The following is a 17,052-nucleotide window of genomic DNA, read 5'->3' on the forward strand; positions in this document are numbered from 1 at the left end:
AGAAGACCATAGGGGAGACCAAACGTAAACTCAGGGCCCCATAGGGGCCGAACTGACCTCCCATTGTAATTCCCCTTCCCATTCCCTTTCCAAGATGACTATTCTTGGCCTCCTCCATTGCCACAGCGAATCAGACCGCAAATTGGAGCAATAACACCTCACCTTCCAACTGGCCAGCTGACAGTCCAGAGGACTCAACATCGAGTTCCCCAAATACCCTTCTCACCCATCCCCTGACTCCCTTCCCAGCCCCTCCCCCTCCTTTCCATTTCTCTCTGACCCCTCCTTCCAGCTACAACTGGATTCATTCCTCCCATTGACCAGGCGAAAGTGAGGACTGCAGATGCTGGAGATTAAAGTTGAGAGTGTGGTGCTGGAAAAGCACAGCAGATCAGGCAGCATCCAAGGAGTAGGAAGATCAACATTTCGGGCAAAAGCCCTTCGTCAGGAATGAGGCCTTGAGCTGAGGGGATGGTTAGATAAATCCTCCCATTGACCAACCAGGTCGCCCCCTCTACCTGTGTTCACCTATCACTACCTCATCACCCTGCCCCGCCTCCACCACCCCCTTTATCTGCAGGTCCCCCCCTTAGACCCACCCTCCCCAGTTCTGAAGAAGGGTTACACCTGAAATGTTGACTTCTCCACCACCTGATGCTGCCTGGCTTGCTGTGTTCCTTCAGCCTCCTGCTCGTCTAACTTGGATTCCAGCATCTGTAGTTTTCTTTATCTCTGACCAGGTAAGGATGGCAATTTCCTTCCCTCAAGGGCAGGAGTGAACTGACAATGGATTCCTGGTGATCATTAGAATTGTAATTTCTGATTTTTATTGAAGTCAAATTCCACTAACTGCCGTGGTGGGATTTGAATCCGGGTCCCCAAGACATTACCTGGATCTCTGGATTAACAATCCAGTGGTAACAACAGTTGGCCATCATGTTCATGGTCCATATCCCTTTATTCCATGCCTATTCCTGGGTCTCTCTAAATGCCTCTTCAACTTTGCTAAGATACCCGCTTCTACCACCTCCCCTTGGCAGCACGTCTCAGGCATCTACTGCCCTCTGTGTCGGCTGACTGATGTTATAAAACATTATGCGGCCAATGGTGCACTTTTGAAATGTGGCCATTATTACAATGTAGGAAACATCACTGCTGCTTAAAGTTCAATAGACCCACATGATTGGATGTTGTACAAGCAAAAGTAGACCATTCAGCCCATTGACCCTGCTCCACCATTCAAAAAGACCATAGTTAAAAATCACACAACACCAGGTTATAGTCCGCCAAGTTTCTTTGGAAGCACTGGCTTTCGGAGCACGCTCCTTCATCAGGTGGCTGTGGAGTATAAGTATATGAAGGAACGGCACTCTGAAAGCTAGTGTTTCCAATTAAACCTGTTGGACTATAACCTGGTGTTGTGTGATTTGTAACTTCGTCCACCCCAGTCCAGCACCGGCACCTCCATATCAAAAAGATCATGGCTGTCCTGACTGGGGCCTCAATTCCAGTTGCTTGACAAAACCACCTTGACTTCCCCAGTCGCAGCTCTAAAGGTGGACTCCCTCCTTTTTGTTAAAATCTATCTAGCTTAGCCTTGAATAAACTCCATTGCTCTATTGCCTCCATCGCTCTCCAACGTCTGAAACAGCAAATTAGTAAAAAGAAAGTTTGCTGTAACGTCTGACTGAGGCATACATATTGTAGTCAGGATACCCCTGTACTTCTTTGAGATAGAATGGGATCTTTCACATCCACCTGAGCAGGATGGGACCTTGTCATGGCATCTCACTTGTAAATTGAGACAGTCCAGCTCTCCTTTGGTACTGCAGAGGAGTATCAGCCTTGACTCATTCCCTGAGGAGAGACATGAACCTGGAACGTTGTGACCAAGAGGCAATGACAGCTCCTGACTGAACCAAAGGCACAATACAGAATTCTAATGTGGTAAATCTTCCACGATGGAGTTAAAGCCAAGCTCATCCAGGGATCATTGAGGAAACTGGACTATTTTCAGCGTGTTCGACATTAATCAGTGGAGATCAGACACAGAGGGATAATGGGTCATTCAAATGTACAGGAACAATTCCCATAATCACAGAATTTTGTGGTGCAGCAGGCCATACGGCCCACATACCTGTACTAGCTCCATTATTTCGTGCCAATCTCTTGCCTTTTTCCCATAACCCTGCCCATCATTCCTGCTCAAAAACTATCCAATGCCATCTTGAACACCTCTACTGAACCTGCTCCAACATGTTACCAGACAAGAAGAGGATGAAGGTAAAACATTTCTTTTTATTCACAATCTTCTGTCTGAAAGGGAAGTGGAATTGGAATATGATGGTAGCTCACAAAAGGGAGTTGAATTGATACCTACAGTTTCCCCATATTAATGTAAGTGGGACAGATTGGTATGTCATTCAGAAGGCTAGGTTGGCCACAATGGGCCTCCTCCTGTTAATGAATACTATTACTGTCCAGTTGATTTGCTCCCTTGCCATATCAGATGTTCGGAGCATGCTACACCGCGAAGGTGGTTTGTGTGGTTATGATGGGATGACCACTGCGTACCTTGCTGATGTATTGCTCGATGAAAGCCTTACAAGAACCTTCCCACAGTTCTCCACCAGATGACAATTGACTCCAAGTTGGAGCCCCTGCTGATCTTCCAAAGGCATCATACTGAACTCTCCTGTCCTGAATGGAAACCAATCGACTCGAACCTGTTTCGTAAGCTTCCTCCTCCAACATCATCTGTTTCTCAGACCTCCAATCCATGCCACTGGATCCGACGACACCACCAGATCCGACGACACCACCAGATCCCACGACACCACCTGATCCGACGACACCACCTGATCCGACGACACCACCAGATCCCACGACACCACCAGATCCCACGAAATTACTAGAACCTACAAGGCCACTTCCTCCAGCTCCTACTGCAGCAAATCCTTCTGTTTGTTGACCCATTCCCACTGTATTGTCAGGAGAAAGGATTGGCACCATCTGTATTTGACAAAAGTAAACATGTCCATGACTTACAATAGGCATTAGTGCCACAAATGCACCAACAATCAGATAGAGTTACAAACAAGAGCCAAGTGAATCCTGGTCCCAGGGATGTAGGATGGGTTGCTCTACGATGAGGTGGCTTTATGTTCTCTGCAGTTTAGGTGCATGAGAGGTGACCTCACTGAAATAGTCTAAGTTCTGAAGAGATTTGACTGAGGGGGCTGATGCCCCCTCCATCCCCCACCCAGCAGGGGAATTTAAAACACAGGGGCACTGTCTCAGGAAAAAGGGACTGAGATTGGAAACAATACTTCATTCAAAGGATTGCAGACCTTTGCGAGTTTGTGCGTGTGTGTGTGTACGTGTGTGTGTGTGTGTGTGTGTGTGTGTGTGAGAGTAAGAGTGAGAGAGAGAGAGAGAGAGAGTTTGTGCAGATATTTAAGACTGGGATAAACAGACCTTGGTGTCTCAGAGGATGTTGGGAGGAGGTGGGAAAGTAGAGTTGAGATGAATCATCAAACCATTATCATGTTCAATAGCAGAGAGACTCAATGGGCCAAATGGCCCAATACTCCTGCTTTATGTCTTTCGTTTGCTTTTTAATGTGCTCACACGATAAGATGTTGTGAATGGGCTAGCATTTATTCCCCATTCCAAGTTGTCTGTGAGCTCAGTTTAATAAAGGTGCAGGAAGTTACAATGGCACAGTGGTAGTGTCCCTTCCTCTGAGTAAAAAGGCTTGGTTTCCTTGAGATTCTGAACTGCTTGATTTAAAAATATGTTTTAAAAACCATGAACCACATAGATGACTTTCAAAAGATAATTGGAATTAATTTCTTAACAAATATGCATTCTGCATATAATGAACGCAAATACCAACAGCAACTAATGAACTGACAGCAAATTCATGGCATCACTCATCTAAGATTGACACGGAGATATGAAGCAGTCGTATAGTAGCTGCCTAAAATGGATAAGGAATAGGGTCGTTTTTGGTGCAGATTCGGAATAGGGAAATATTCACGTTGGCCCACGTAATGTTACTCACCCCCAACCCAGGGCGATTTGATCACACCGGTCTCAACAAAACCTCTTCATCAATTAACCCCACCCTGACACCACCCCGACCCAACCTAATACCACAATCCAGGGTGAGCCCTCACCCACAGCTGTCACTGTTTATATACACTTCCCCAGCCTCCACCCCACACCCAGAGCCCCTCCCACAGACCCAGAATCATTCCTCAACTCCCAGAGCCCCTCCCCTACACCCAGAGCCTCTCCCCTACACCCAGAGCCCCTCCCCCACACCCACTGTCATAGGCCCTCTCCCCCACCCAGAGCCCCTCCCCTACACCCAGAGCCCCTCCCCCACACCCACTGTCATAGGCCCTCTCCCTCACCCACAGCCCCTGAGCCCACACCCACACCCTTCCCTACCCTACACCCAGAGCCCCTCCCCTACACCCAGAGCCCTTCCCCCACCCCAAGAACATTGCTCTAAACCCCCAGACAACTTGGCAATGGTGTTCCAGCTCCTCCATTGCCCTTTATTGGAGAAGGCTTGGTTTGCTACAACTGGCTAAAGCCGAAGTGTGGAGTTGAAATGATGCAGAATACAAACCGTGTCGACAGGCCCTCCACCTTCAAAGTTGCTTTTGCTGAGGGATCCCACAGGCTCGGGTGGTATCACAAAGAAGCCTTTTCTCCCCATCCCACCGGCACATTGACAAAACAGGAGCAGCAGAGGAACAACTGTGGAGTCACAATTTATACAGTTCAGCCACAATTACCCAACTATGATATTAAAGTATAATTTATATAAACAACAAGGAATAAATGATTGGTCGATTGGATCAAAGAGCCAGTCCCTCCATGTGTGGGTAGGGGGCAGACTGAACTTAACCAGCCTGTGCTCACAAAACCCAAAGCAAGACATGTCTCAGCGACTGGGCAGAACTTGCTGAACAATGTATTAATAGTTACACAAACAAGCCAATTTAAGACAAGCAGTTGAGCTGGTCTTGTGTCTCATTTACACTCACCAGGAGTGGCATATATTTGTATTCAGGGACACATTCTCTGCAAACTAAAGGAATATGTTTCAGCCTTGCAACTCTTCTGGATCACCCAGAAGCCTACAATTTCTCCTTGGTTAATCAACACCCCTGTTCTCATGTAGTATAAATTGTTGTGATCATTTGAAAATGTTGCATTCTTGCATGTGTCCTGATGTGTTCTGGATGACAAAATGTCCGAAATGTGTACTCTTTTCAACTGGGCTAATAATTCTTTACTCGGGTCCGCAGCCCTATGAAAGGTGCAAGGGGGGAGAAGCAAGCCTGTCTCCAAGTTCTCCCTGCTTTCTGCTGAGTTTGGATTAGATTAGATTAGATTAGATTAGATTAGATTACTTACAGTGTGGAAACAGGCCCTTCGGCCCAACAAGTCCACACCGACCCGCCGAAGCGCAACCCACCCATACCCCTACATTTACCCCTTACCTAACACTACGGGCAATTTAGCATGGCCAATTCACCTGACCCGCACATCTTTGTGACTGTGGGAGGAAACCGGAGCACCCGGAGGAAACCCACGCAGACACGGGGAGAACGTGCAAACTCCACACAGTCAGTCACCTGAGTCGGGAATTGAACCCGGGTCTCAGGCGCTGTGAGGCAGCAGTGAGTGATAGAGGTAAGTCCAAACAGTGCCCAAGTCTAAAGCTAATTCTAAACAGAAGAGAGGGGCTTGTCTTGCCTGTCAAGATGATTAGTTGCATGATAGCAATGGGTACAGTTCATACGGAATCAGTCAGGCCTAAGTACTGAGGCTTCCCTGCTGCCTTTGAGAGCTCATACAGAACTCAACAGTCTCTCGGAAGACTTCGCGACGACTGGTGGGTAAGTTTGGTCGCTTATTTAATAGTTGTAAATTTAAAGTTTTCCTTTTTTAAAAAAAAGCGGTAGCAGACCCGGAAGGCGCGCTAGGTTACCTGGGTAAGGTTTTTTTTTCTCTCCCCTTATTTAAAGGCGTAGGCGAGTCACCCGAGGCACTCCACGAGTAGTGCCTCCCACCCTTCCACCTCCTCTAACCTAATAATAAGACCAATTGTGACTAGCGGGTAAGTGCTGCATTTTCCTTGTTTGTTTCTTTAGATTTAGTTGGTTTTTGTTGTTTTTTTTTAAGGAAAGCTTACTTTTAGAGGGATGGCAGTGCAGAGAGGGCAATGTTCCTCTTGCAACATGTATGAGGTGAGGGAAGCCATTAGCGTCCCTGCTGAGTACGCTTGCAAGAAGTGCACCCATCTCCAGCTCCTCCAAACCCGTGTTAGGGAACTGGAGCTGGAGTTGGATGAACTGCGGATCATTCGGGAGGCAGAGGAGGTCATAGATCGGAGCTTTAGGCAAGTAGTTACTCCGAAAGTTCAAGATAGATGGGTGACAGTGAGGGGGAGTGGGAGGAGGAAGCCAGTGCAGGGACCCCCTGCGGTCATTCCCCTCAAGAACAAGTATACCGTTTTGGATACTTGTGGGGGGGATGACTTACCAGGGGCAAGCAACGAGGTTCAGGCCTCTGGCACGGAGCCTGGCCCTGTTGCTCAGAAGGGTAGGGTGGAGAAAGGTAGAACAATAGTTCTTGGGGACTCGATAGTGAGGGGTACAGACAGACGGTTTTGTGGGGGCGACAGGGACTCACGTTTGGTATGTTGCCTCCCAGGTGCAAGGGTACGTGATGTCGCTGATCGTGTTTTCCGGGTCCTTAAGGGGGAGGGGGAGCAGCCCCAGATCGTGGTCCACGTTGGCACCAACGATATAGGTAGGAAGAAGGGTGAGGATGTCAGACAGGCTTTCAGGGAGCTAGGTTGGAAGCTCAGAGTTAGAACAAACAGAGTTGTAGTCTCTGGTTTGTTACCCGTGCCACGTGATAGAGAGTCAAGGAATAGGGAGAGAGAGCAGTTAAATGCGTGGCTACAGAGATGGTGCAGGAGGGAGGGATTCCGGTTTCTGGACAACTGGGGTCCTTTCTGGGGAAGGTGGGACCTCTATAAAAAGGATGGGCTACACCTGAACCTGAGGGGCACCAGTGTCCTTGGGGGGAGGTTTGCTAGTGCTCTTTGGGAGGGTTTAAACTAACTCCGCGGGGGCATGGGAACCAGGACTGTAGCTTTAGGGTACAGGACCTTGAGTGTAGGGAGGTTAAGAATAATGCAGCGATCTCTAAGGAGGGTGCCTGTAACCAGAAAGGAGGATTGAAGTGTGTATACTTCAATGCCAGAAGTATAAGGAATAAGGTAGGTGAACTTGCAGCGTGGGTTGGTACCTGGGACTTCGATGTTGTGGCCATTACAGAGACGTGGGTAGAACAGGGACAAGAATGGCTGTTGCACGTTCCAGGGTTCAAATGTTTTAGTAGGATCAGACATGGGGGTAAAAAAGGGGAGGCGTGGCATTACTTGTCAAAGACAGTATCACAGCAGTGGAATGGACGATGGAAGAGGACTTGCCATCTGAGGTAGTTTGGGCTGAGGTTAGAAATAGGAAAGGTGAGGTCACCCTGTTAGGTGTTTTCTACAGGCCTCCTAATAGTCCTAGAGAAGTAGAGGATAATATTGCGAGGATGATTCAGGAAAAGAGTGAAGGTAGCAGGGTGGTTGTTATGGGGGACTTTAACTTCCCAGATATTGACTGGGAGAGCTATAGCTCGAGTTCATTAGATGGGTCGGTGTTTGTACAATGTGTGCAGGAGGGTTTCCTGACACAATATGTCGACAGGCCAACAAGAGGGGAGGCTATATTGGATTTGGTTCTAGGTAATGAACCAGGCCAGGTGTTAGACTTGGAGGTAGGTGAGCACTTCGGGGACAGTGACCACAACTCGGTGACTTTTACTTTAGTGATGGAGAGGGATAATCGTGCGCCGCAGGGCAAGAGCTATAGCTGGGGGCAGGGAAATTATGATGCAGTGAGGCATGACTTAGGTTGTGTGGATTGGAAAAACAGGCTTCAAGAGAAGAACACTAATGAGATGTGGGGATTGTTCAAGGAGCAGCTACTGCGTGTCCTCGATAGGTATGTACCAGTCAGGCATGGTGTAAAGGGCCTTGTGAGGCAGCCGTGGTTTAGTAAGGAATTGGAGTCCCTTGTGAAAGGGAAGAAGGCGGCATATGTAAAGATGAGGCGTGAAGGTTCAGTAGGGGCGATTGAGAGTTATAAGGTAGCCAGGAAGGAGCTAAAGAGGGAGCTAAGAAAAGCGAGAAGGGGACATGAAAAGTCTTTAGCTGGTAGGATTAGGGAAAACCCAAAGGCTTTCTATAGGTATGTCAAGAATAAAAGGATGACTAGGGTAGGTATCGGTCCAGTCAAGGATAGTAGTGGGAAGTTGTGTGTGGAGGCGGAGGAGATTGGAGAGACATTAAATCAGTACTTTTCATCAGTATTCACTCAGGAACAGGACACTGTTGCTGATGTGAATATGGAATCACAAATAATTAGAATGGATGCCCTGGAAATATGCAGGGAAGAGGTTTTGGGAATATTGGAAAGGATGAATATAGATAAGTCTCCTGGGCCTGATGGCATTTACCCCAGGATCCTATGGGAAGCTAGGGAGGAGATAGCAGAGCCATTGGCCTGGATTTTTATGTCGTCGTTGTCAACGGGAATAGTACCAGAGGACTGGAGGATAGCGAATGTGGTCCCATTGTTCAAGAAAGGGAGAAGGGATAGCCCTAGTAACTATAGGCCAGTGAGTCTGACTTCAGTGGTGGGCAAAGTCTTAGAGAGAATGGTAAGGGATAAGATTTATGAACATCTGGGTAGGAATAACGTAATCAGGGATAGCCAGCATGGTTTTGTGAAGGGCAGGTCGTGCCTCACAAACCTTATTGAGTTCTTTGAGAAGGTGACTAAGGAAGTGGATGAGGGTAAAGCAGTAGATGTTGTGTATATGGATTTTAGTAAGGCGTTCGATAAGGTTCCCCATGGTAGGCTAATGCTAAAACTTCAGAGGTATGGCATTGAGGATACATTAGTGGTTTGGATTAGGAATTGGCTGGCTGGAAGGAGACAGAGGGTAGTAGTTGATGGATTATGTTCATCTTGGAGCGCAGTTACTAGCGGTGTACCACAAGGATCTGTTTTGGGACCATTGCTTTTTGTTATCTTTATAAATGATCTAGAGGAAGGACTTGAAAGCTGGGTAAGCAAGTTTGCGGATGACACGAAAGTCGGTGGAGTTGTGGATAGTGAGGAAGGAAGTGGTAGGTTACAGCGGGATATAGATAAGTTGCAGAGCTGAGCGGAAATGTGGCAAATGGAATTCAATGTAGCTAAGTGCGAAGTCGTTCACTTTGGTAGGAATAACAAGATGATGGATTACTGGGCTAATGGTAGGCTACTTGGTAGTGTGGATGAGCAGAGGGATCTTGGTGTCTATGTACACAGATCTCTGAAAGTTGCCACCCAGGTAAATAGTGCTGTGAGGAAGGCATATGGTGTACTGGGCTTTATTGGCAGAGGAATTGAGTTCCGGAGTCCTGAGGTCATGTTGCAGTTGTATAAGACTCTGGTGAGGCCTCATCTGGAGTATTGTGTGCAGTTTTGGTCGCCATACTATAGGAAGGATGTGGAAGCTTTAGAACGAGTGCAGAGGAGGTTTACCAGGATGTTGCCTGGAATGGTAGGAAGATCGTATGAGGAAAGGCTGAGGCACTTGGGGCTGTTCTCATTGGAGAAGAGAAGGTTTAGGGGAGATCTGATAGAAGTGTATAAGATGATTAGGGGTTTAGATAGGGTAGATACTAAGAACCTTTTACCGCTAATGGAGTCAGGTGTTACTAGGGGACATAGCTTTAAATTAAGGGGTGGTAGGTATAGGACGGATGTTAGGGGTAGATTCTTCACACAGCGGGTTGTGAGTTCATGGAATGCCCTGCCCGTATCAGTGGTGAACTCTCCTTCTTTATGTTCATTTAAGCGGGCATTGGATAGGCATTTGGAAGTTATTGGGCTAGTATAGGTTAGGTAGGACTCGGTCGGCGCAACATCGAGGGCCGAAGGGCCTGTACTGCGCTGTATCCTTCTATGTTCTATGTTCAACACTGCTTCCAACTAAAGACAATGTGACATTGTCAGATGGATGGAGCTCAGTTTTACACAAACATTTAACTCCTTCAGAACCACTGCCTGACACAAGAGGATTTGAACTCGTAACTTTGGAAGATTAGCACGCTGCTCTGGGTTACTCGCTGAGTGTCAAGGCCATTGCTTCCCTCAAGCTGAGCAGGAGGGTGAAGAGAAACCATCGCTGGACGTTCTTCTGGATGCAGTCGGCTCAATAGCAGAGGAGCCAGTGCTGAGGTGGGAGGAGAGGGGTGAGATCAATGGAAGGCCAAAGAGATTTGTGGCCTGGAATATTTGTCCTGTGGGGACAAAGCAGGTCGAGAGTTCACAATATGCATCAACCCTAGATTGGGTTGGGACCGAAGGGTCAGTTTCCATGCTACACATCTCTATGACTAAGTTGGAATGATCAAGAATGGGGGAGTAGGTGCAACAGGAAGTTTCAGAAAATACAGCAAAGTTTGTTTTAACAGGCTTCACCATTCAACATGATCATGGCTGATCATCCATTAGATTACTTACAGTGTGGAAACAGGCCCTTCGGCCCAACAAGTCCACACCGACCCTCCAAAGAGCAACCCTATATTTACCTCTTCACCTAACACTACGGGCAATTTAGCATGGTCAATTCATCTTTGGACTGTGGGAGGAAATCAGAGCACCCAGAGGAAACCCACACAGACACGGACAGAATGTGCAAACTCCACACAGACAGTTGCCCGAGACGGGAATTGAACCCCGCTCCCTGGCGCTGTGAGGCAGCAGTGCTAACCACTGTGCCACCATGCTGCCCAAGGTGGAACTGGCGCTCTTGAGATACTGTAGGTTTATTGCATTGTGGCCATCTCCGAGTGGTCAGGCGAGGGTGTGAGTGAGAAGGCTTGCTGCTAAGGATTATTTAAGATTAAGTTGCATTGTTATTTGTGATTTACAATTATATAATATTTAATATATGCATGTGTATCACTTATTTAAGTGACTTACGTAGAATAAGGTCTAACAGTGATGTGTATACCCCCTGCATTCTGTTACTTTGTGTGTGTTTTTACACAGATTTTATGGACCTCTTGATTAACTGGAATATTTGATCAACCAACACACTCCTGGTTATTCTAAAGTTTGCTGGATTTCAACACTTTGAGAAGGACACATTTGTGGAACGGTGGGGGGAGCAAGACGAACTACAAAGATTGTTCAAAGAGGAAGCACAGATATGATGGGTTGAGCGGCCTGATTCTGAGTGGTGAGATTGGACAAGCCAGTGGATGATGGTTTTGAAACTCAGCCACAGAAAGATCAATTTTGGTCTGGCGCACTGAGTTACAATGACAGCCTGTGGGCTATCAGTCGTTTCATACTTACGCAGGAGCAGCAGTAAGGCCAGCACCATCAGACCCACAGCAGCACCACCGAGATATGCCTTTGGTGATTGGAATAATTTCTCTGCTCTGCACATGTTGATCTCATGGCAATCAGTGACATGAACATTGAGGTTTACCAGGTGTCCATTGCTATCGTTATCTTTGATAGATATTGGTACGGTAAATATTCCAGGCCACAAATCTCCGATGGGAATCAGCTGCATGCTAGTTGCTTTAAAGAAAGGATTGAAAGTGTTAGTCATTGGGCCTATAGCATTGCTCACACAACCACTACTACATCAAAGGTCAAGAGCAGCAGTTACATAGGAGCATCACCCCCTGCAGGTTCCCCTCCCAGTGACCCATCATCCCCATTTGGAAATATATCACTGTTCCTTCACTGTCACTGGGTCAGAATCCTGGAATTCCCTCCCTAAGGGACATTGCGGGTCTACCCACAGCACATGGACTGCAGCGGTTCAAGAAGGCAGCTCACCCCTACCTTCTCAAAGGCAGTTTGGGTTGGTCTAGCTAGCAATACTCCCCAATCTGTGAACAAATAAATAGAAAGGGCTTTTCACATTTACACAGGAATAAAGAAAACAGGAGCAGGAGTAGGCCATTCGGCCCTTCAAGCCTGCTTCACCATTCAACATGATCATGGCTGATCATCCAACTCAGTCCCTTGTTCCTGCTTTCTTCCCATACCGTTTGATCCCTTTAGTCCTAAGAATTATATCAAAATCTTCCTTAATGACAAATGCATAAGTAAAATGTTGGATAATTAAAAGCTTAATTGTTAGACTCATGACATGTAACCATCTTGACAAGGTGGAGTATTCAGCATGAAATCTAACGTTGCCTGATGGAATGAAAGGTTTGAAAATTCACTTTGGTTTTAACCTACAAAAAGTCAAATTGTTATGAAAATAAGAACTTGAGCCATTCTCTATCACTCAACTGAAGGATCATTCAGAGTTCCAACACTTAAGATGTTATATTAAAGGTAGGAATAGTGCCACACAACAGAGTGGTGAGCTCATGGAATAAAACAGGCGTTATGGACACAGTTGGTTGAATGACAGGGAACAGAGAGTAATAGACAATGGATATTGTCCAGGCTGGAGGGAGGTTTTAGGTGACGTTTCCCGGCGGTCAGTACTGGGACCCTGGGTTTTTTTTGATATATAATGGTGTGATCTTGGTGTGCAGTAGACAGTTTCAAAGATTGCACAGAACACAAGACTTCAGAGCATTGTAAGGAGGACAACATACAAACTTCTAACGGACATTGACAAGTTGGTAGAGTTGCCAGATTGATGACAGATAAAGCTCGATGGAGCACAATGAGGTGAGACATTTCAGTCGAATGGGGAGTCCGTACAAACTAAAAGATACCACTCAGAAGCAGGGATTTGAGGTTACAATCAGACCAACCACCATCTTATAGCATGGCCGAACATGCTCAGGGGGCTGAGTGTCTTACTCTCGCTCCTAATAGACGTGTTCACGTTTCTAGGAATCCATCGGGTTAGGATCAGGATTCAAATGCGTTTGCTGAGGGAATATTTTGTTTGTCTTTGCAACGGGCTGTGTACACGTCAGGTAGGGCCAGATCAGAACTGGCCCATCTCCAGCTGCTCATTGAACTGAGCGGCTTGTCAGAGGGCAGTTAAGAGTCAATCCAAGCGCTGTGGGTCTGGAGTCACATGTAAGCCAGACCAGGTAAGGACAGCAGATTTCCCTCCTGAAAAGGATGAGTGAACCAGATACATTTTTAGAACAAATCAGTGATAGTTTTGCGGGCACCATTATTGGGATAATTTTAACTCCAGATTTTACAAAGTGAATTGTAAATCCCACAAGCAGCTCTGTTGGGATTTGAACCAGTGTCCCCAGAGCATTAGCCTGGGACTATACAGTTTGCAAAGCCAGTGACATCACCTACACTAAGATAGCCAACAAAAATTCTTTAAGAAAAATAATTCTCCCCAAACTAGGGTTACCATCATGTCTTACCATTGGTGTGACCCAATTTCCATTTCTTATTAGAGTTTAGATTAAACTGGAAAGGGGCTCCATATGGAGGACCATCCGCATCGAAGGCAGTGAGGGTCAATGACTTTGCATTGCTGCATATACACGGATTTAAATCCACAAAGTTTGGCCGATGGTCATTAGCATCTTGCACTCTAATAACGATGGTTCCTGTGGAAGTTGAGGCAGGGCGACCTGCAAAAGGAAAGACAAAGGCAGAGGAGTGAAAACATTGCTCAGCTTTACTACAAAACCACACTTTGCGACAAAACACATGTCCTGAAACACTTGTCATGAAATCACACAAGAATATAAACTCTTGAGGTGTCCACAATGCAGCGGCTGAAATGTGGACTGGATTTCATCTCCAATAAAAGAGATGGACAATTTATCACTAAACAAGGACAAAGTTAACTCCATAACAGACAATATCTCAGAATTTCTTCAGTCAATAAGAGACTTGATCACAAGAGCTTGAAGAGTGACAGCTACAACGCCTGGTCCAAGGGTCTCTCTGCTCCAGCCTCAAATATAGTGAAAGATTCACAACAGTTTAGATGGATTAACTTCTCTGCACTTCAGTCCTAAACAATCGACTTGTAATGCTGAGTTTGCGACTAGTAAAGTCCACACATTCAGTGTCACGTGGAACAAATTTCTCCTCGAGAATGTAAGATAGTAAACTTATTTTAAACCTTATAGTTGACCAGCTAAAACATACGCCATGCTTGTTTATAACACTGCAGTAAGGGTTTCATGTTTCCAAGACAATGTATCAACAATATTCCTTTCTAAAGGACCTGGAACAAGAAACAATCACAGCTTCATCTCTAGGTATTGTCAAAAGCTATCTCTAAATCATTTCCATTCATAAATCTAATATTATTGGACCAGTTTATCAATAGATATCTGATTTAATTAGTGCCATCCTATAAACCTTGGTGAGATAGTAATGCTAGTCAGAGATGGTGATACCACCGAAGCAAAAATAGAATTTAAAGAGTGTACTATTTTCTAAAGTTACAGAAAAGAGTCATATCAGACTCAAATGTTAACTCTATTTCTCTCTCCACAGAGATCTGTTTCTCCAGCACTTTCTATTTTTATCTGCGATCACCTGTAATAATTTGATTTCATTTTAGCATATTAGTGCATATTAAAGGGAGCTGGTTGGATCAGTTGGCTGGATGACTGGTTTGTAATGCAGGCAGTGACTCTGACTGTGGGTTCAATTCCCCTGCGGGCTGAGGTTAGCATGGAGGACTCTCCTTCTCTACCTCTCCCTGCGCCTGAGGTGTGTTCACCCTCAGATAAAAACACTGCCCATTGTCCCTCAAATGAGAGAGTGGCTTATGGTCTGGAAAGGCTATGATGATTTTACCTGTTTATTGAGTCAGAAATTACATGACACCAGGTTATAGCCCAACAGATTAGATGATTTACATTCGGCCCAACAAGTCCACACCGACCCTCTGAAGAGTAACCCACCCAAACCCATTCCCCTAATGCACTGGGGCAATTTAGCATGGCCAATTCACCTGGCCTGCGTATTTTTGGATTGTGGGAGGAAACCGGAGCAATCCCATGCAGACACGGGGAGAATGTGCAAACTCCATACAGACAGTTGCCCGAGGCAGGGATTGAACCTAAGTCCCTGGTGCTGTGAGGCTGCAGTCCTAACCACTGAGCCACCGTGCCACCCACTGCAACCAGGGCTTATCTGATTTCAAATAAACCTGTTGGACTAACCTAGTGTTGTTTGACTTCTGACTTTGTCCACCTCCACACCTTTGTTTATGGATACACGTTAAAATTCGAGTTAATATTTCTTTACCCACTTACGTTCGCTGTTTATGGCCAATATGGTGGCAGAGTACGTCCCATTAATCACATGCTTTGACTCTCGATCAGGAACGCCATTGAAGGTAACCTCCCCAGTGTCTGGATTAATCACTAACCAGTTAGCTATGTCAACATCCTTGGCATACCTGTCGCAAATTAGATTAGATTACATTACTTACAGTGTGGAAACCAGCCGTTCAGCCCAACAAGTCCACACCGACCCGCTGAAGAGCAACCTACTCAGACCCATTACCCCTTACTAATTTAGCATGGCCAATTCACCTAACCTGCACATTTTTGGACTGTGGGAGGAAACCGGAGCACCCGGAGGAAACCCACGCAGACATGGGGAGAATGTGCAAACTCCACACAGTCAGTCACCTGAGGCGGGAATTGAACCCGGGTCTCTGGTGCTGTGAGGCAGCAGTGCTAACCACTGTGCCACCCCTCATGAAATACCGTGAAATACGGATGAACTTTTGGCTAGAGGCATTTTTTTTTAAACAGAAGCTACACAAAAGGCAACAGAACCAAATTCTTACTTGGTCATCTTGCTCTGCTTGCCAGTGTCAGCACTAACAGCAGGATACTTTCCAAGCACTTCATGGACTATTGTACCAGTGGTAGTTTCTTTCACTGATACCGTCCATCTTGAGGGTCGAAATTCAAAACCTTCTTTCACGTCGTCCACAATGAGTTTTACTTTAATAGGCCTGACGATGCTGGTTGAAGAGACGGAGCTGTGGAATGGTGCCTTGTTACGGATGCGAATTAACAGATTTACCTCTTCCATTTCTTCATAGTTCAGTTCCTGGACAGGGTGGAAGCGAAGGCAATGTAATCGCGACCCAGTGAAAACAGGAGAAATAAAAACCGAAAGAACCGCGGATGCTGTCAAGCAGAAAGAAGAGCAGGTGTTGCTGGAAAAACTCCGCAGGTCTGGCCACGTCTGTGCAGAGGAATCAGACTCCACTGACCCTCAGAACTCAGGTCCGATGAAAGGTTACTGGACCCGAAATGTTAACTGTGGTTTCTCTTCACAGATGCACAAAACTAAAAATTTAAGTTGTAAGTTTCAGTACTTAACTTTTTTTTAACTTTTTTAAACTAAAATTTAAGAAGTTTTTTTTTAAAAACGCCGGGTAGACCCGGAGGCTTGTGTTGCTAGGTTACCTGGGTAGGGTTTTTTCTCTATTTAAACGCGCAGGCGAGTAACCCGAGGCACTTCGGCAGAAGAGCCTCCCACCCGCCCTCCTCCTCTAACCTAAATAATAAGACCCGTTGCGGCAAGCAGGTAAGTGCTGCGTTTTGCTTGTTTGGTTTCTTTACATTTAGTTTTTTTTTAAAGAAAGCTAGCTTTTTAGAGGGATGGCAGTGCAGGCAGTGCAATGTTCCTCTTGCAACATGTATGAGGTGAGGGAAGCCATTAGCGTCCCTGCTGAGTACACTTGCAAGAAGTGCACCCATCTCCAGCTCTTCCAAGCCCGTGTTAGGGAACTGGAGCTGGATTTGGATGAACTGCGGATCATTCGGGAGGCAGAGAGGGTCATAGATCAGAGCTTTAGGGAAGTAGTTACTCCGAAAGTTCAAGATAGATGGGTGACAGTGAGGGGGAGTGGGAGGAGGAAGCCAGTGCAGGGACCCCCTGCGGTCATTCCCCTCAAGAACAA

At 46.2% G+C, this 17,052-nt stretch overlaps 1 protein-coding gene across 1 annotated transcript in view; it reads right to left on the reverse strand.

Moving 5' to 3' along the window:
* The window catches only part of LOC132815113 (desmoglein-2-like), a 148,799-nt gene that overhangs the window by 5,669 nt on the left and 126,078 nt on the right, over nucleotides 1–17,052 (reverse strand). The window contains exons 10-15 of the mRNA XM_060823887.1: nucleotides 15,925–16,193; nucleotides 15,383–15,528; nucleotides 13,523–13,735; nucleotides 11,505–11,735; nucleotides 4,643–4,773; nucleotides 2,575–3,012 (exon numbers count right to left, since the gene is read on the reverse strand). Coding sequence (XP_060679870.1) covers nucleotides 2,575–3,012; nucleotides 4,643–4,773; nucleotides 11,505–11,735; nucleotides 13,523–13,735; nucleotides 15,383–15,528; nucleotides 15,925–16,193 — 1,428 coding nt within the window. The remainder of the gene's footprint in view (nucleotides 1–2,574; nucleotides 3,013–4,642; nucleotides 4,774–11,504; nucleotides 11,736–13,522; nucleotides 13,736–15,382; nucleotides 15,529–15,924; nucleotides 16,194–17,052) is intronic.

Source organism: Hemiscyllium ocellatum, chromosome 4 (genome assembly GCF_020745735.1).
Source record: "Hemiscyllium ocellatum isolate sHemOce1 chromosome 4, sHemOce1.pat.X.cur, whole genome shotgun sequence".
In the NCBI taxonomy this organism is placed as follows: domain Eukaryota; kingdom Metazoa; phylum Chordata; class Chondrichthyes; order Orectolobiformes; family Hemiscylliidae; genus Hemiscyllium; species Hemiscyllium ocellatum.